This window comes from Oncorhynchus keta, chromosome 1 (genome assembly GCF_023373465.1).
Source record: "Oncorhynchus keta strain PuntledgeMale-10-30-2019 chromosome 1, Oket_V2, whole genome shotgun sequence".
In the NCBI taxonomy this organism is placed as follows: Eukaryota; Metazoa; Chordata; class Actinopteri; order Salmoniformes; family Salmonidae; genus Oncorhynchus; species Oncorhynchus keta.
The window spans coordinates 67,432,358-67,453,254 of record NC_068421.1 but is presented as its reverse complement, the minus strand read 5'-3'; the positions used below and the strand labels follow the sequence as shown (position 1 = coordinate 67,453,254).

Below are 20,897 nucleotides of genomic sequence, written 5' to 3'. Positions count from 1 at the left end.
GTTAAAACACTTTGGAAGCACTTGGTAGCATTTTATTTTCAGCATGAGGATGTCCTTGGCAAGGAAAACAAGCACCAACTACAATACATACATTTCTATATTTTAGAGTCTTACACAGGCTGTTGTGTTGTGTTGGCAACAAAAACACACAGTCACATTAACTGAAGCAAATGCTTGTTAAACCTTTGACACACAGTACAAAGTAGTCTGTGACACTGTGACATTGTCACACAAAGATTACAAAACGTGCTCCACAACGCAGAGACAGGGGAGCTATGGAACATCGTAACATGATGATTAAAATCCACCACGGATCAGTAATCATCCACAGTCATCTGTACAGTCATTTGCACAGATTCTTAACACTTGTGGTGTACATTCCAATTTATACAACCATCAAACCAATGCCAAAGAAAAATCATTCTGAGGAGTTCATCTTCATGTGTTGACACTTCTACAATACATCGACATCCATTGAGCCAGGTTTTGTCCTGACTCCCCATGTGTCTACTGGCTCATAGAGCAGCCAGGCCCCTGCCGTGAGGAGCTCCCTGCCCACACACTATTCCATACGGGCCTGGAAAGTGTTAACTGGTGATTAGGCAGAAGAGCCAAGCTGAGCTGAGTTAATGATCTCTCTATCCCCTCACACACACACTCCCCTTCAGCGCCCACTTTCTGATTGGTCCCAAGGAAGCCTGGGCAGAGTGGAGACACAGCGGAGGGAAGGAGGGGTGCTGCCTGCCTGCCTTGATGCTGTTTTACACCGACTCAGAGAGAGACTCAGAAAGAGCCTCTGAATCAATAGAGCAGGTCTGCTGGTGCTGTGTTCATTTCGACTCAGCCGGAGCTCCCACTGAGCTGGGTTTGATTTGATGAGAACTCGGCTGGCTCCCTCTGAAAAAGAGATTGCCACTGGGTGTCACTGGGTGTGCAGGAGATGAGAAAGTCTTAGTGCCAGACTGTACTGCAGTCTGTCTGGGGAATGTGACTGACTGTCAGTCTGAGGGCCTGTCTGTCCTGTTGGAGTAGTGAGGCATGCCAAGACCCATCTTCCTCAACTCTCCTCTGAGAATGGCTTTGCTGCCTCCCTCCATATTTATTTAAAGGTTACTTCAGTAGCTCCAGCATCACACATCTACATGGTTCTATTGGAATGCATTCTACAGTATATGAATGAAGGCATCATATTTGTGACTAGGTGGAGGGTAGAGTATTTGCAAGGAAACACTGACATCTCAACAGCAAGAGGGAGGAGAGAGAGAAAAGTTCAGATGAGTATCCCCTGGTGAGGTTCAGACTAGTGGGAGTTCCAATAGGAACAGCACTCACCTGGGTCATCCTGAGCCCTTCGGAGAACAAACACACGCCACAGCGATTAGCAGACTGTAGCACCTCCACTCAGTCAGATGTTCAGGCCAAGTGTGTGTGTGTGTGTTAGGGTTGGGCGATATATCAAATTAATTTGATTAATTCAAACGTATGTTTTAGCATGATATTCCAAATGCCTTTATTGCAAGAATAAAGTTTTTTTTAATGTTTAGTTTTTTATGAGAATTTACAACCCTGCTTGTTCACGTGTTGTCTTTTGGTCTCATCTCCTTCGCTCCTTTTACTTTGACGGTGCACCTCCCCATTTACACACACACACACACACACACACACCAAACTCCTCCCCCTGCCACTCCGAACATCCTCGCTGACAAAAAGCAGTTTCAACTCTCTATTTGCTTTTGACGTTTGGTCCAACAGAATCACTCATATGAGACATTATTTGACTGTAATAGAGGAAAACATAACCTTTCTTACTATACCCTGACTTATATACTGACTTGCCTAGTTAAATAAATGTTAAATCAAATAAAATCAATACCCTTTTATGTCTCAACTCTTCAAATTGTGAGAACCAGACCCTGCTAAAATGGTTGTATCAATGAACATTGATTCTGGAAAATGAATGCTCAGTTTGACACACATACCGCTAGCAGCATTTTAGCCACACACTTTTATACTAGCTGTCTAGTCTGTATTTTATAAATGTGCAATAAGCATAAAAAACTATTATATAAGGAATTGGCAACTCATTCTGAGAAATAAGGTAAGCCACTTGATTTAAACATCTGTACAAAGTGGAGAGGCTAGCATGCTGTTCAAACAGTTGGAGACAGACAGAAGGGTGTGTCCATAACAATTCAACTGTTCTACCTTGTTAGCTAGCAAATAGATCCAAGTTGGCTAGACTTTTAATATAAAGATTAGCTGGCTACTCACTAGTACCTCGGCTTGTGCTTGGGAGATTGTTTATTTTATATAATGCCTGGCTGCTACAAGAAGATACCGTAATTGCTGGACTATTAAGCGCACCTGAATATAAACCGCACCCCACTGAATTATGAAAAAATATGTATTTTGTACATAAATAAGCCACACGTGTCTATAAGCCGCAAGTGCCTACCGGTACATTGAAACAAATGAACTTTACACAGCCTTTAAACGAAACACGGCTTGTAACAAAAATAAATAGGCTTTAACGAAACACGGCTTGTAACAAAAATTAAACAGTAGCCTACCAAGAAAGTCATTGGTCACTATCTTCCTCCTCCTGTGCACTGAAACCACTGAAGTCATCTCCTTCGGTGTCAGAGTTGAATAGCCTCAGAATTGCTTCATCCGATGTTGGATCGTTTTCATTGTCGCTCTCGTCACTTTCATCCGGAGGCAAATACCCCGCTGAGCTCATGCTGCCCCTTCAACACACTGCAGTCCAGCCTTTCGAAACCCGTTGATGATAGTAGATTTTTTGACAATGCTCCACGCTGTCAGGACCCACTGGCAGACTTGACCATAAGATGCTCTTTGCCTGCGGCCCGTTTTAGTGAAGGATTTCTCCCCACTTGTCATCCAAGCCTCCCACTGAACAAGGAGCGCCACCTTAAATGCACGATTTACACTGATGTCGAGTGGCTGCAAATACTTTGGGCCATCTGCTTTTCTTCCCTCTGAAAGCTTTTGTTGTCTTTCTGCACTGAGTCAGTTCCTTACGCTGCTGTTTCCAACGTCTTATCATCAACTCATTAAGGCCAAGCTCCCATGCAGCAGCTCTATTTCCTTTTCCAACAGCCAGATTTATCGCCTTCAACTTGAAAGCTGCATCATATGCATTTCTCCGTGTCTTTGCCATGATGAGGGTGACAAAATTACTACCGTAATCAGAATGATGGGAAGTTTGAGCGCGCTCGATTTACGTCACATTATGTGACGGTGATCAGCTTTTTGGCGGCATGAATCTTGTGAAAGCGGGAAAAATCCATAAATTAGCCACGTCATTGTATAAACCGCGAGGTTCAAAGCGTGGGAATAAAGTAGCGGCTTATAGTCCGGAAATTACGCTAGTCATTATTAGTAAACGTGTATTATGCATGGTCCTGGTTAAATTTGTAACAAAAAGGGCATTTTCGTAGATGGACTTGACAGCCAGATCAGTATTTATTGCAAAAAAACAGGTTAAACTATTTTGACAAAATAATGTAATTATTAGTGAGTCTTTTGATTGTGAAAGTCTTATATTTAGCCTAGGTATAATTTCACAAGCCCTGAATTTATTATATTATTCCTGACTGTTTGAAATGTGGTGTATTTTACTTTTAATTGTAAAACAGAGCTTATTCAGTGAAAACGTTTAAAAAACAGAGATGCAGTAAATATCGTGAATCAACCATAAATTAGAAAAAAATGTAGATATGATCTTTAGGTCATATCACCCAGCCCTTGTGTGTATGCCTGTGTCCGTGCATGCGTGTGTGTGTGTGTGTGTGTTAGCTAAGACTGGCTAAAACACAATGTAACACAACAGATACTGCTATACTTGTCATCCTTTATTACTGCTTTGTGATGTGACCATACATAGACAATATGGAAGCCGTTTTGCATGCCGTCTCTCACTTACGATCATATTACATCCATTGTGCCCACTCTGGGGTTAGCTAGCATACATTGAGGAAAAGTGCTTTTGAAGAAACCTGCCTAAAAAGAGAAAACCCCAGAAGAGGACTTCAAAGCAGGCTGTGACTAGGGTAAAAGGCTATACATGAGGGATTATGATTCCAAGCCAAACACTCAATGTCATGAAGGAAGGACTCTAAAATAGAAGAAGATAGTAATCACCTTCAACAGCTTGAAAAATAACACAACACTGTTAGACGACCTATCTAATTCAAATGTGAAATGGAGGCAGTAGGATCAGATACAATATAGAAAACTGTGAAACAATTGACATGGCTGTTTCTTCTACTTAAAAACATTCCTTTAAAAGGGACAAGCTACGACTAATTTCCATAAATAAGGACAAATTGTGTATTTCCCCAGAGTATTCACGTCCCAATGGAACAACTCTCCAATTTCTGCAGTTGGCCCCATTTCAAAGCCAATGGAAATGAAGGAGATATAATAATAGAAGAGAACATTTCAATTTAAGACAAAAAGGTAGAGTTTCCTCTTTACAAACCTTCAAGATATGCTAGACCTTGAAGCAAGAGCAACTAAATGGCTTAAATATGTGAAATGCTTTTCTCCTCTTTCATAGAACCAAAAGATAATTGCATTTTATGTAGGGTAACACATTTTCTGAGTACAGGAGGTTCTATGTTTGCCTGTGGTAAGAACAAGAGGAAGATTAATTCAGTAAGGACTATTGTTTTAGACACAACTGATGTTGTTTACATGGTGCATTGTATTCCTAAACAAGTATTTGCAATCTCTTTTGCACCTTTGCAGCTCAGACACACCTTTCTCTTTATTGAGTAAAACATAGACTCATTAAGCAACAATAGGTTACTTTTGATTGCTCTTCGATTACACATTAATTGTCCAATCTGAGTTTGAATTGCCAAGGCCCAGACTCCATTGATTTCCCTTCCCTTTGGCCCTATCCCTCAGTGTGCATTAAATACAATGACCTACTGTATTGACTGGTGTCCAAAATCCTATCAACAGTCTACAACATTATATGAACCACTTTGTAAAACCCTAACCCCTAATGGCATTACATTATGTCAATGGTAATATCGGCACCCAGAAACAAATCTCACACGCGTACTGGTTTCAATTGTCATGAGATGTCAATGGTCAATGAAAAAAAGTGTGATAAGGCATGATGTTCAATCTAAGAAGACCAAAGTGTGTGTTTCATACCAGAAGAGTGCTTTCAGTAACAGGGTCACCGCCATGTGTTAGGGCCAGATGGTGGGATACGCAGTAGCCAAGCCCAGCTCAGTTACTTGTCACTGCAATGAGGTAGAGCAGCGGATGGGCCGGGCCGGAGCAGAGGCAGAGCCAATTGATCAGCAGACTACTGAGTGTAGCCTCCCTCCCTCCCTGCTCCATACAGCTGCAGTCACTTCACACTGCTAATTAGATTAGCTCAGAGTACACTGGTAAAGCACCTCAGGACAGGAATTCTGAACACTGCTGTAACACTGCTGTAACACTGCAGCAACCGGCAACCTGAACACAGCCAAAGAGCCGGGCAATGTCCGAGGGCGTGAGGAGAGGGGCATTTGCGTCATAATGAGGGGATGTGTCATGGCGCTGTTTGGGAGAACCAGGGGAATATGAGGATGACTAGACACAGAACTCTGTTTGATGGTTGTGTTTCAGGGTCATAGTCCACACAAATGGAAACCAAACAGTATAACCAGAGTGTGGTCTTGTTTGACATTTCCAAGGGTCATTTCTCTAGCTAGCCTCAAAATCACATTACTTGGTATCATAACATTTGCGGTGTCCGGACAGCACTGATTCCCCTTCTCAGGACTCAGTGAGTGAAAATGGGCTGACAGGTTTTGGCATACCACACCTCTGGACTGTGATCGATAGTGACCTCCAGAGCAGAGCGACTGAGACCCAGTCAGTCAGTCTATTGGAGCCATCTGGTGAGAGAGCCTCTGGAGCAGCAACAGAGAAGAGCCTGGGTAGGCTCCCTGACCAGTCACATCCACTTAGACTAAAATGAGTGCAGTTCTGAAAAAACACAGATGCAAGCTCGCGTTTATAGCTGGCAATCTTGCCCAACACAAGTTGTGTTTGTATTTTGAAACTCTCTTTAAACACTTGAAAACATGATAAAACAGCTGGCATGGTGTTTGTTGATTCCATTTTGATGCATTCTTACAAATGTTTTAAATTGTTAAATGTTGTAATTTGTTAGCTACAGTTTGAATATTGGACATCAAACTGTGTGTAGGGAATGCAGAAGGCACACCTGCATGCACACACGTGGTTCAATTATTTGAATTACAATTCATTCGTTTCTTTTCTGTGAGCTCATTGCAAACATTGCACCTTTCACTAGAGAAAAATCAGATCCAGCCTGAACTGTGAGATGTAGTAGGGAGTTGTAGTTTCCAACAGGCCAATATTCTATGTAGTTTAGCACATAAAATGTGGTAATTAACTCCAATGACCATAATCCATTGTGCATCCACATGTCCGGTCTGTGTTTCTTTTACACCTGCTACAAAAGAGAAAAGAATGGTGATGGTGGGGGGATGTGGATGTGGAGAGCAGCTGTTGCCTTGCGAGGTACATTCATTATTTTGAAGAACTACTAAATAGTGATTTTGTCACACAGTAGCTCTAAAACCATGAGATGATGACTGAATAAATAATAAAGTTAGCAAATAAAACAAATGTAATATACACAACAACTTAAATGTTTTTGTAAAGTAATCTGAATGAATTATAGTTAATAAGTGATAAGCAGTAATGGGCAGACTTGTATTAATTGTTTTATTCTGTGTTACCCAAATAATGAAACCCCAAATCGAAAACCATTATAATTTTTTTCTAATCGAACCGACCTCAAAAATCTAATCGCTCAGCATTAATACATAACACACACACACACACGGACACGGACACACGGACACAGACACACACACAGACACAAACACACACACACACACACACACACACACACACACACACACACACACACACACACACACACACACACACACACACACACACACACACACACACACACACACACACACACACACACACACAAAAAAATGAAGGCAAGGAGAGCCTTTAAGCTAGTGTGTCATTTCAAATCTGACTCAGATGCATCCTCAAGCTGTTGGCTGCACAGGAGAGCCTTGTGATGAGCCTGGTCCCACATTGCAGTCTGTGGCTCAGGAATCTAATTCATCTGGCTCTAATTCAGCTCGATGTGTTGAATGCCAGGAAAAGGTTACTTTTACAGTTTAAAGCACACCAGTGTCACTGGGCTGATGCTTAGCCAGGCATGTTGTGAGGAAGAGACAGATGTACACATGAGTATGGAGAAAGTGTCATCACTGTGCAGTGTGCACAGCTACACTTCCTAACGGGGGAAAAGTTTGGCATTCCATTTGTTTATAAACTTTGCTGCCTTATCAGCACTCTATAGCAGTAAAATAGGAAACATATAAAATGTTTTACAGTGAGTGTGAATAATTGTATTCAAACCCTAACATCAAATATAAACTGGGTAAAATCAGCAGAGGCCCAAATATTTTTTACTTTCATCTCTGAGGGTGATGAAAAGTTAATAAGCCATAAAATAATTGCCGTGGTAGGTTCTGTGGGTTTTTACACTTTTAGGTATGTGTCATAACCAGCCATAAAATAATTGCCGTGGTAGGTTCTGTGGGTTTTTACACTCTTAGGTATGTGTCATAACCAGCCATAAAATAATTGCCGTGGTAGGTTCTGTGGGTTTTTACACTTTTACGTATGTGTCATAACCAACCATAAATAATTGCCGTGGTAGGTTCTGTGGGTTTTTACACTTTTAGGTATGTGTCATAACCAACCATAAATAATTGCCGTGGTAGGTTCTGTGGGTTTTTACACTCTTAGGTATGTGTCATAACCAGGCATAAAATAATTGCCGTGGTAGGTTCTGTGGGTTTTTACACTTTTAGGTATGTGTCATAACCAACCATAAATAATTGCCGTGGTAGGTTCTGTGGGTTTTTACACTCTTAGGTATGTGTCATAACCAGGCATAAAATAATTGCCGTGGTAGGTTCTGTGGGTTTTTACACTCTTAGGTATGTGTCATAACCAGCCATATAATAACGCAATATTTGTCATAATAGGCCCAAATAATTGCGTAATGACATTGTTATGACCATATTATAAAAGGTTATGACAAGTTATGTCAGCTGTTATGACATTGTTATGACCGTGTCATAACTAGTTATGAAAGTAAAGTGTTACCAAATTGTTTTGTCTAAATCTATACAGCACAGTATTCAGTGATTTCAAGACATTTAAAGCTTAGCTGACTTAAATCAGTATTGCCAGTGGCAGACATTTAACAAGATATCATCTTCCCTTTTTAAAGTTGGGGAAGTTATTTCAGGTGAGTGCTGTTCAGACGGTGAAGAGTCTGCATCATTAACGTATAAAGCACCAGAGGCCTGCGTCTACCAGATGTGTGAGCTGAGGATGCAAATGATTTCATCTCCACCACTCATCAACAGGAGGCGTGAAATGGAGGCACGACGGGCCCTGGTGGCAGCTGTCATACTGACAGGGTCTGATGGCGACAGACAGTCACATAGACATGTATCTGGCTGAACTGAGATACATTGCATCATTTGCATAGGGAAATGACGTTGCAAAAGAGGCAAGAATGCATGTTGAATAACGATGCCCACATTAACAGAATAACATAGAGATATAAATGGGCTTCTAGCAAAAACAAAAACTGCTACATTATATTTCCATACAGATGGCATTCAAAAGAACAAGAGACACACAAACGTGTGAGGAGACTTTCGAGACAGAGCATTGTGTAAACTTTGGAAAGAGCTGCATACTGGGAGGCAGATTCAACAGCCTTAAACACTGACTGTAATGAGTGTGTACTTGTCGAAACTGTATGAGGCAAGGCAACAGATGTTAAATGGGAGTACAAAATGTGCACTGGACCACGTTCTTGTCACAATCCCAGTCATTCTGGTACAGAACATCTGCTCGTTTCCAAACACATACGTGCCAGCGTACCTAGCATCTACATGTTTGCTTATAGGAAATCCTACAGTGAAATACATCACATTTCCTCAAAAATATATGCCCTCAATTTTAGCACAAAACCCAATTCAGGATAATACCTTTAAACCAGGTGTCATAGACATAGCAATACACAATCACACTGGACTTTTAACAAACAAGTCAATAAGGTGGAAAATCTTTAATCATCTATTACTACCAGACCCTATCATAAAATGTTATGCTTCTGTTTGTGTATGGGTCTCAGTACCTCTTCTGCTTTGGTCTGTTCAAATGCAAACTCCATAGTAGGGACAGCGAGGTGGTTGGCAAAGAAGCTGACGTCCCCAGGGATCTGTAGGGAGCTGACATTTGGTCCAGGGCAGCTTCCACCTCGAATACAGCTCAGCAGCTGCCTCTGAAAGGTAACAACAGACAGAGAGAGAGAGGAGGGATGTGAAAGAGATTTGTCATTAAATAGAGAAGAGTAGTTTAGCAGAATACAAGGACTAGAGGGGAAGGGAAAGGCTGAAAACAATAGCACAATAGTTTTATAAATGCAGACAGATTGAACTGAGACAGAGAGAAAGCCAGAGAGACAGACATTCAGAGAGATACTGTAGATCTGGCAGTATGGTAGCAGAGGCTGAGTCTCGGCTGCTGATTGTGAATGCAGCTCCAGAGGCTTTGAAACAGAAGCTGTGGGGAACAGTTTCTAATAAATGTTTTCGAAAAAGCTGAAATGAAGGTTTAAGTTTAAAGATTTATTGTGGCTTGGTGTAACAGTCCCCCTGGATGTACTGTGGGAGGATGAGGAGGTAGTTTGGAAAAAATATGGGCCTCTAGAAATGTTCAATGCAGAAAGGGGAGATGAATAGCATGCATTTTAAAGGTACTAGCATGTACCAAAAATACCAGACAAATCAGGAACAAACAGAAATCCAAACCAATTAACAGATATTACTGTACAAACAGAATGAGCATATTTAAATGGATCTCAATTTGACCTTTGGCATCATGTTTATACCAGGTAACTCAGGGGGGACTACACAGTACCGACATGACAGAAAACATACTAAAACAGAAACAAGAATCTGAGAGGAAGTATCCAACCACTGTAAGAGACTCAATGAAAGGGCCATTCAATTCCAGATAAAGCTAAGAATCTTGGAGAAAGGAAACTCAATAGCACGGAGATTGAGAGGAGAGAAGGGAGAGAATGGGTCATTCTGTCCTGTGTTGCCTTGCCTCCCGCCTTCTCCCAATCAATATTTAATTTATTTGTCTGCTATGATAACGAGATAGTGAAATCATTGTTTATATATTTGTGCTTAAATGATCCTGCAGCCAAGAGGAGGCTGGAGTTTGGCGTGCAGCCAGAGCAGCTGTGGGCCATCCCCTATGCAGCATCCACTCCTCTGTACTACAGTACACTACCCAGATGATGCATTAGATCACGCTGCTGTTGCAGCAGCAGTGCCACCTGTAACCATCAGTTAACCAGGCTTTTATCAATTCACAATGCTCACAGTACAGTGCTGGTGTAACTGAGTCAGGTTTGTAGGTCTCCTTGCTCGTACACACTTTTTCAGTTCTGCCCACAAATTTTCTATGGGATTGAGGTCAGGGCTTTGTGATGGCCACTCCAATACCTTGACTTTGCTGTCCTTAAGCCATTTTGCCACAACTTTGAAAGTCTGCTTTGGGTCATTGTCCATTTGGAAGACCCATTTGCAACCAAGCTTTAACTTCCTGACGGATGTCTTGAGATGTTGCTTCAATGTATCCACATAAGTTTCCTCCCTCATGATGCCATTTATTTTGTGAAGTGCACCAATCCATCCTGCAGCAAAGCACCCCGACAACATGATGCTGCCACCCTCGTGCTTCACGGTTGGAATGGTGTTCTTCGGCTTGCAAGCATCCCCCTTTTTCCTCCAAACATAATGATGATCGTTATGGCCAAACTATTTTTGTTTCATCAGACCAGAGGACATTTCTCCAAAAAGTACGATCTTTGTCCCCATGCGCAGTTGAAAACCGTAGTCTGGCTTTTTTTATGGCGGTTTGGAGCAGTGGCTTCTTCCTTGCTGAGCGGCCTTTAAGCTTATGTCGATATAGGACTGTGGATATAGATACTTGTGTACCTGTTTCCTCCAGCATCTTCACAAGGTCCTTTGCTTTTGTTCTAGGATTGATTTGCACTTTTCGCACCAAAGTACATATATCTCTAGGAGACAGAACGCGTCTCCTTCCTGAGCGGTATGACGGCTGTGTGGTCCCATGGTGTTTATACTTGCATCAGTGCTCAGACTCTCCACAATAGGCTGAGATAGGCTGGACTGAGGGCTTGTAGGCCTGAGGGCTTGTAGGCCTGTTGTAAGGCAGGTCCTCACCAGACATCACCGGCAACAACGTCAACTATGGGCACAAACCCACCATTGCTGGACCAGAGTGGACTGGCAAAAAGTGCTCTTCACTGACGAGTCGCAGTTTTGTCTCACCAGGAGTGATGTTCGGATTCGCGTTTATCGTCTAAGGAATGAGCGTGACACCAAGGCCTGTACTATGGAGCAGGATCGATTTGGAGGTGGACGGTCGTCCGTCATGTTCTGGGGCAGTGTGTCACAGAATCATCGGACTGAGCTTGTTGTCATTGCAGGCAATCACAATGCTGTGCGTTACAGGGAAGACATCCTCCTCCCTCATGTGGTTCCCTTCCTGCAGGCTCATCCTGACAAGACCCTCCAGCATGACAATTCCACCAGCCATACTGCTCGTTCTGTGCGTGATTTCCTGCAAGACAGGAATGTCAGTGTTCTGCCATGGCCAGCGAAGAGCCCAAATCTCAATCCCATTGAGCACGTCTGGGACCTGTTGGATCGGAGTGTGAGGGCTAGGGCCATTCCCCCCAGAAATGTTCGGGAACTTGCAGGTGCCTTGGTGGAAGAGTGGGGTAACATCGCACAGCAAGAACTGGCAAATCTGGTGCAGTCCATGAGGAGGAGATGCACTGCAGTACTTAATGCAGCTGGTGGCCACACAAGATACTGACTGTTACTTTTGACCTCCCCTTTGTTCAGGGACACATTATTCCATTTCTGCTAGTCACATGTCTGTGGAACTTGTTCAGTTTATATCTCAGTTGTTGAATCTTGTTATGCTCATACAAATATTTACTCATGTTAAGTTTGCTGAAAATAAATGCCGTTGACAGTGAGTGTGCGTTTCTTTTTTGGTGAGTTTACATCCACAGGTACACCTCCAATTGACTCAAATTATGTCAATTAGCCCATCAGAAGCTTCTAAAGCCATGACATAATTTTCTGGAATTTCCCAAGCTGTTTAAAGGCACAGTCAACTTAGTGTATGCAAGACTTCTGTGATAATGTGAATTATGAGTGAAATAATCTGTCTGAAAACAATTGTTGGAAAAATTACTTGTGTCATGCACAAAGTAGATGTCCTAACCGACTTGCCAAAATTATAGTTTGTCAACGAGAAATTTGTAGAGTGGTTGAAAAACTAGTTTTAATGACTCCAACCTAAGTGTATGTAAACGTACGACTTCAACAGTATTATCCCTGTATGTAATGCGGATTAGAGAAGGTTTCTTCCCTGTACAGGGGCTGTAAATCTTGTAATGGCGCTGTATTTTCTGCAATCCACCTCTAAACGACTCATATTGACTGGGGAGTGCCCTGCAGTGTGTGAACCCAGGCCTCAGAGGGCTAACTGATCAATGGATCCTTTAATAGGCAACTTAACTGGATTACTGTGATGCACACTGATATGCTGTCTGACTGAACAAAAATACAGTGGGTGAACAACATAAAGAAATGGGCAGTAGAATCTGTGGCCATGTGTGATGCATTCAGATAATGTCAATGTTTTGACATGTTCTTCTACAGTAAATAACATATTTTGTATGTATGTAAAAGCATAATCATTGGCCTAGTTCTGACTTCAAAGAAAAGTGGGATACATTTTGAGATTCAGGTCCTCAGAGGATGCGTTTTCAATAGTATAACTTGTAGAAGGAAGGGAAGCGCTGCTACGGTACATAATAGTAGATATGTTTGAATAGAAGGTGCTCTTTGGTAAAAGGGGGTATATAGGTCACCAACAACAAAAAAGGAGGACCAAGGAACACTTCATTTAATTAAAGGGAAACTTCACAGCTCGACACTATTTGGGCTGTCTTCCTACATAATTATGAGTGTGAGTGTGTTCATGAAATAATTATGCACTGTAGCTGTATTTTTGCGCTGGGATAGTTCAATCAATTGCATCATTGGTTGATTGAGCATACTGTCTGAAATAAAAATAAATAAATGGAGGCATGTTTTGTAGCAATTATTGTGGCCTTTGTGTTTTGCCGATTGCGCGATCATGCTAGAAGTGAGTATATATGGTTGTTCTTGTTCAATAGAGCCATTGGACTTGTCTCAATAATGTTCCTATCTGCCAGGACATTGCAGGATATCTATTTTCTCTGGATTTGTTAAGACTACAGACTCTGACGGGAGCCCTGATTCCTTGTTCCCACCCTCAAAGGCGGCCTTTTCAAAAACAAGGGGCCGTGCTAGTCTACAAGTTCACTGGAGTTGTTACCGTGCATCTATCCGAGAATGCTAAATAATTAGCTACAATGGCTGCTTCTGATGATTCCTCTTTACAAGAAGAGCTGGACCACGAAACATTTTTGAAGAATGAGTTGAGACTTGAATTGTTTTTTGCGAGACCAGCAAGCAGTGGCGGTAGCCTAGACTTGCTGGACCAGGACTCATGAGGGCAAATTACAAACAAGTCATTTGTTTAGCTGTTGGTAGTTAGCTAGCAATATTACCTCTCTTTTTACACAAGGCAGTGTTATTCAGTACAGTCAAATTTGGCGATCAATTCAGCCATAATTGGGCTTGTTAGTACCACTACAAGCCAAACTAGCAAAGTTTAGCTAGTTAGCTGTGTACGTCAAATGTACTGTAGTCTAATGTTATAGCTAGTTTGCCTAGCGAGCCTTAGTGCCTCTCGTTATATATAGCGAGCTGTATACGTAAAATGTACTATAGTCTAACGTTGTAGCTAGTTAGCCTAGCTAGCCTCAGTGCCTCTCGTTAGGAACAAAACTGGAGAAATGTTTTGATGATCGCAGAGTAAAGGAATGGCTTTATGACTCATATTAATCTTTGAGTAACTATGCCTGGTGTTGTAGCTAGCGAGCTACAATGTGTATGTGGGATGTCTCGTATTCTACACCATGCTCAACCTCTTGCAGAATATTTGTATGTACTGAAAGTCTCCTGGAGAGACATGAAGACTGATCATGAAGATGTGGAAAACACGAAGACTGAAGTGTAACCATAAAATAAACCATGTTCATCTGTAAACAAAAAGTTACAGTAGACTGGTATGTGTTTTGTTACACTTAAGAGTCAATAATGTGGCAGACGGGCTGTTAGCAAAGATGTGAAAAGTTTGAGGGGTGCTTGAACTGTAGACCGTCTAGTGGTGTACACAGTTGTGCTGTTGAGTAGACAAGCACTGCCAGCAATAGTGAATAGGCTAGAAGAGTATACCAACACCCCTCTCTCCCATGCCAAAGAACTGACTGCAAGGGGGTGAAAAGTTTTAGGAGCACTTGTCTTGTAGACAGTTTAGTGTATTGGTGATTTTGTTTTCTCTAGGGGGTATTGTGCTTTCATAAATACATTTGGCTGTCCTGGCTTGTTTCAAAGTCAGATGACGTTGAGCTTATTCCAGGGTGAAAGCTTTCATCCAGTTTACAGGCTCTATACTACTACATTCAAGGTCATCAGCAGCAGGATTCAGAAATGTGGACAAGTCACGTGACTTGGACTCGAGTACCACTCAGTCGCACATTTTACGACTTGAAACTTGACTTGTCAAAAATAAAAACCCTTGCCACTCGACTTCGACTTGAGCATCTATAACTTGTGATTTAACTTGGACTTGAGCTGTATGACTCAATTTGTCATCTTGCGCACAATGTAGGCCTATCTGTTCTTTATATCGGAGTGCTGCAGGTTCTGTGCATTCTGTTCTGTGTCTTGACCAATCAGATTCACTGAAATCACAGGTTGCGCTCCGGGCACAATGCTCGTCATTTAGCAAAGCGCAAGCCACTCTACTGTCGTCTCGTATTTATTTAGCAAACGTGATAACACATCACTCCTGACAGACACAAGCAATAACTCTTCACAGAAATATTGCAGCACCCTACAACTAAACTGTAATGGGAAGTAAACACGATTTTTCCAGTCTGATCAACTAGGCTACTGATAACAACTGCAGCCCGCAGCTGCATAGGCTACAGCCAATGCAGCCTGTCCCCTCTGGCCAGTGTAAACAAAGTGGTAATGTTATGTAACCTATCTATAGACCATTTATTTGTATTAGGAGAAAATGTGAATATGATCAAATTTGGTGTAGGCTATATTCAAACTTGGGCTGGCTGGCTAGGCAATCTTGACCTTTTCAATACAAAATGATTAACTGAAATGAATTGAACACAATACAGATTACATAAATACACTGTGAGTCAATTTTAATTGCAGTTGATATAGGCTTATACTATGTAAAACTGCATAATGCAAGCTCAGTCCTGTGAGCTCTACTGTCCAATTGCAGAGGTTGTGTCTGTGTAAAGAAAAGTTGTAAAATATAATGAATATGAACAAGTACAAGGTTGCTGCAGTTTGACAGGGTTTTCATTCTTCCTAGGAACAGGTTTTTCAGATAGCCTAGTTGTGAAGCGCATTGGGCCAGTAACTGAAAGGTCAATAGTTCAAATCCCTAAGCTGACTAGGTAAAAACAACTGTCTTTGTGCCCTTGAGCAAGACACTTAACCCTAATTGTCCATGTAAGTCACTCTGGATAAGTGTCTGCTAAATGACTCAAATGTAAATTTGGTCTCAATGCCCATATAAAAACCTTTGCACAACTGATGAATCACTAATAGATGCTATAGTTAGGAAAAGCTCCAGGCCAAAGGTAAAACAATTTGCCCCACCACTCTGAAAAGCATACATTACACTTTTAAAAAACAGAGGCAAATGATAGAGAAACTGAAGGAGCTTTTTTTAAGTGAACAAGAATATGTACAAATAAGTACATTATGATTGAAAAGCGCCACACTAGCCAGGGACAGGTTTGATAGAGCCTCATAAGCACAGGCTGTGTGATGCTGCAAGTTTCTTCCTGCCCTGCACAATTAATCCACTCTCCCTGACTCAAAATATAGCATAAACTTTGTAGGCCTATCTGTAGGTCTATCTCTCTGTTCACCCATGACTGCGTGGCCATGCACGCCTCCAACTCGATCATCAAGTTTGCAGATGACACAACAGTAGTAGACTTGATCACCAACAACGACGAGACATCCTATAGGGAGGAGGTGAGGGCACTCAGAGTGTGGTGTCATGAAAACAACCTCTCACTCAACATCAACAAAACAGAGTAGATGATCGTGGACTTCAGGAAACAGCAGAGGGAGCACTCCCCTATCCACATAGATGGGACAGCAGTGGAGAAGGTGGAAAGTTTCAAGTTCCTCGGCGTACACATCATGGACAAACTAAAATGGTCCACACACACAGACAGTGTTGTGAAGAAGGCACAACAGCACCTCTTCAACCTCAGGAGGCTGAAGAAATTTGGCTTGTCACCGAAAACCCTCACAAACTACTACAGATGGACAATTGAGAGCATCCTGTGAGGCTGTATCACCGCCTGGTACGGCAACAGGACACCTACAGCACCCGATGTCACAGGAAGGCCAAAATGATCATCAAGGACAACAACCGACCGAGCCACTGTCTGTTCATCCCCGCTACCATCCAGAAGGCAAGATAAGTACAGATGCATCAAAGCTGGGACCGAGAGACTGAAAAATAGCTTCTATCTCAAGGTCATCAGACTGTTAAACAGCCATCACTAACACTGAGAGGCTGCTGCCTACATACAGACTTGAAATCATTGGCCACTCTAATAAATGGATCAGTAGTCACTTTATTAATGCCACTTTAATAATGATGTTTACATATCTTGCGCTACTCATCCCAGATGTATATACTGTATTTTATACCATCTATTGCATCTTGTCTATGCCGGTCGGTCATGACCCATCCATATATTTATATGTACATAATCTTATTCCATCCCTTTAGATTTGTGTGTATTAGGTAGTTGTTGTGGAATTGTTAGATTACTTGCTAGATATTGCTGCATTGTTGGAACTAGAAACACAAGCAGTTCGCTACACTCGCAATAATATCTGCTAACCATGTGTATGGTACCAATACAATTTGATTTGATAACCTAATATTGGTAACAAGAAAGCAATAATAGCAAAATGATTTTGTTCTGCAAAGCCAACCTGAACTCAGGGGTAGACAAAACATAGTAAACGAAAATCCAGGATGCTTAAACCAGTTCAACGTCTAGTTTTGATTTACATTTGGTTGTCTTACTAACATAAATTCAACATGAAATCAACAAAAAGTGTCACCATTTCATTGGATTTAGGTTCAAAGTTGGGTTAAAAAAAAAAATCCCTTACGTTGATTACTTTTTTATAATCATATCATGTTTCCGTGTTGATTCAACATCATGACTTTGAATTCATATGATATGTTACGAATTACAATTAGTATGATATGTTACAAATTCCAAATCGTACAATATGTTTCAAATTTGCAATACATATGATATGTTACAAATTCCAAATCGTACAATATGTTTAAAATTTGCAATACGTATGATATGTTACGAATTCCAATATGTTGTGGCTAACATGAACATGTCTAACTTGCACCGCTATGCAATTATTAAGAGACTAGATACAAATAGCTAATCCTGGTGACCAATGTTAAAGCATTCATTTATTGAGGCAAACAGATCAGGGATGTCAAGGTGGTACCCAAGCATATGCTATGTGTACAGTGTATATAACAACTACCAATAGACCTACTACATTATAAGCGTACAGTCAATCAAATAATTACTCTCTAAAGCGAGGAATGCATTTACTCAATTCAACTAATATAATTTATTAGTCACAAAATAATTAGCACTCAAAAAATTACAGTATAAATGAAATACATGATACATTACAGAATAGTCAATTATTATCACCAATAGGCTAAACTTAATGTGGTCTTCAGTTCAGAATAATCTCTAAGAGAAAAAAATGATGTGTGTGATAGTATGATGTGTGTGATAGTTCTCAAAGTATGAACAAATTCCCTGTCCTTTTAACCAAATTCAAGCAGAAACTCACACCCAACCTGAATGAAAATGTCTTTGCTAGTAAAATCAATAGACTGGAACAACACACCCAGATTGTAATCTAATCAACTCAATTTAAATGATAAGATTGCACCCCTGTGTCGCTCTTCTTTGAGCTATACACCATCCAACAAACAAAATAACAGTTTCCCTGTGACAATAAATCCATAGGACTTACAGTACAATAACACATATCAACATTCATAGCTCTTTGTGGACTCTTGAAACAATCCAAACATGACAATTTCATTCACACAGTAACATTCATTTAGTCAATTTCACATTTTCATCTGTTTTCATACCTCCTACGTTGTCCATAATCCCACGGTTCTGTGGGTACGTTCTTCCCCGGAGAAAGCCACAGATAAGGTATGTTTGACCCCTATATAGCCCACAGATGGTCAGCCATCCCAAAATGTTCAGAAAACGTGATTGAGTGGGCCTGGCCCTCGGGGCCTGCAAGTCGCCAGTTGCGAGTTTCACCTTCTCTCATTCTTTTGTTCCTCACAAAATGACCTTAGATCTTTCACCATTGGCATGCTAATGTTGGGCGCTGTAAACTGAGATGCTAATACATTTTATTTCATTTTATTTTCAAATATACTGTTTTTATGATGCAGCCTTCTTTGATATATTTTATGTATATCTGACTAATTTGCTAAAACCACATCTGAAGTTGCTATTGACTAATCGAATCAGATCAAATAAAATGTTACGCTCATTAAAATGTAAATTAATGTGAATTTCTCTGTGATGTGTTGGTGTACCTTCAGTTCTATGTTTTGCTCTTACAAAGAAGAACGGAAGCATCCCTTTCTAGGTTGCTTACCTAAGGTTATGTGCACGTCTAAAGAATACTACCCGCCAAAAGGACATTTCTGATGTGATACCGCTAGGTCCATGAACTGCTGGTCAGAAGATCGTCTACAGTGACTACAGTGCTGATCATCCGGTTTTGAACTCTTCTGTCTGACGCAGAATCAGATGTGTTCATGGGGAGGATTATGTAAGGCGACCCAGCCCCCAAAGTGACTCTTTACACTGTATGTAAGGATTCCTCTGTGTTGTGTTTGGAATTCAAGATTCTCACCAACCCCCGTTGTCACACCTTTGGGTAGCAGAGGCTCTGTTGTCTTTACAGGTCTGTCGTTCTGATATCTGATTGGAGTAAAACTTTACAGTAAATCTATTGATCAACAACTCAGATTTTGAATCCAAACAACTCAGATGTTATAAAAGGGTATTTCTCTTTATTGTTGCTGACCTACTCTGGTGAGATTTTATTTTATTTTCCTTTATTTAACTAGGCAAGTCAGTTAAGAACAAATTCTTATTTTCAATGACGGCCTAGGAACAGTGGGTTAACTGCCTGTTCAGGGGCAGAACGACAGATTTGTACCGTGTCAGCTCAGGGGGTTTGATAACTTGCAACCTTCCAGTTACTAGTCCAACGCTCTAAACCATTAGTCTACCCTGTCTCCCGACACTGTTTATTTTTATCTCTGTAAAGACAACCATCCCACCTCAGACCGAACTTCCACACGCTCAAGCAACCTGTGCAGGAAAGGGGGTAATTTCTCCAGAACCTCCCCCAGTTCCTACACTAGCTGGACAAGGGCCAACACGACCAATCCCACTAACCCAAATCCCAAACCCACTGTCCCCCACCCCCTTCACCAGACAACAACAACAAAGACCTAGACCCAGACCTTTCCACAGGGACTGCCCATCCCACCACCCAAGATGTCTCAGAAACGGCCCCCACCCCGTCACCACCCAAGCAATCCCAGAAACAGCCCCCACCCCTGCTGGCCCCTCCAATCCCTTCCTTGCTACCTCCACACCCTCCAAACCCCTGGTCAAAGGGGAGACGATTTAAAAAAAGGCCATACAACCGGAAGACCCCCTCGCCTCACAACACCAGTTCTAAGACGACAACGAACTAATCTGGACAAAAATTACCAAAAGGAAAAGACCAGACAAAAAACAGACCAACAAGAGACCAGACCAGAAGAGCACCACAGAACCCAAACCCCAACGCCAGCTAACACGACCCACCAAATCCCCTACACCAGGCAGTCAGTAGGGAGGCATGTCAAGACCTGTGAACAGCCAAAAACCACCCAACAACACAAGTGACCGCTAGAGGCCCTCATCCAAATATGCAATGACATGATCAGACCTGAACCCCCCAATAAGCCTTTATCATGACCCTGACAACACACTCCGAACAGAAGGACTTTCTTCAGATGGCTGTTCCTGGTTGCCTACTAACAAGGGAATCCATCTAGAGATGGCACAAGTTACTGTACGTACAGAGAACTGCACCACGGAGGCACTCGCACTGAACACACCCACCAACTGTTTGTGAGTGCTCTGTGGCCAGATGGATCTGGGCCCTGTTTGCTCCCTCTGTCTTCCATCCTCCTCCTCCAACACCAGCCCAGGCCGATGGACAATACCCTCCACCACTCCCACCCCCCTGCTCACTCTCCCTCCCTTTCCCCTTCCTCCCTCTACACTTATCCCTCTCACGGAACCAAAA

The 20,897-nt window shown here is 41.8% G+C and overlaps 1 protein-coding gene across 3 annotated transcripts in view; it reads right to left on the bottom strand.

Moving 5' to 3' along the window:
* The window catches only part of LOC118391465 (inactive N-acetylated-alpha-linked acidic dipeptidase-like protein 2), a 274,308-nt gene that overhangs the window by 42,986 nt on the left and 210,425 nt on the right, over window positions 1-20,897 (bottom strand). For all 3 annotated transcript variants that reach the window (XM_035782903.2, XM_035782893.2, XM_052458412.1), the window contains one exon: window positions 9,314-9,460. In XM_035782903.2, coding sequence (XP_035638796.1) covers window positions 9,314-9,460 — 147 coding nt within the window. The remainder of the gene's footprint in view (window positions 1-9,313; window positions 9,461-20,897) is intronic.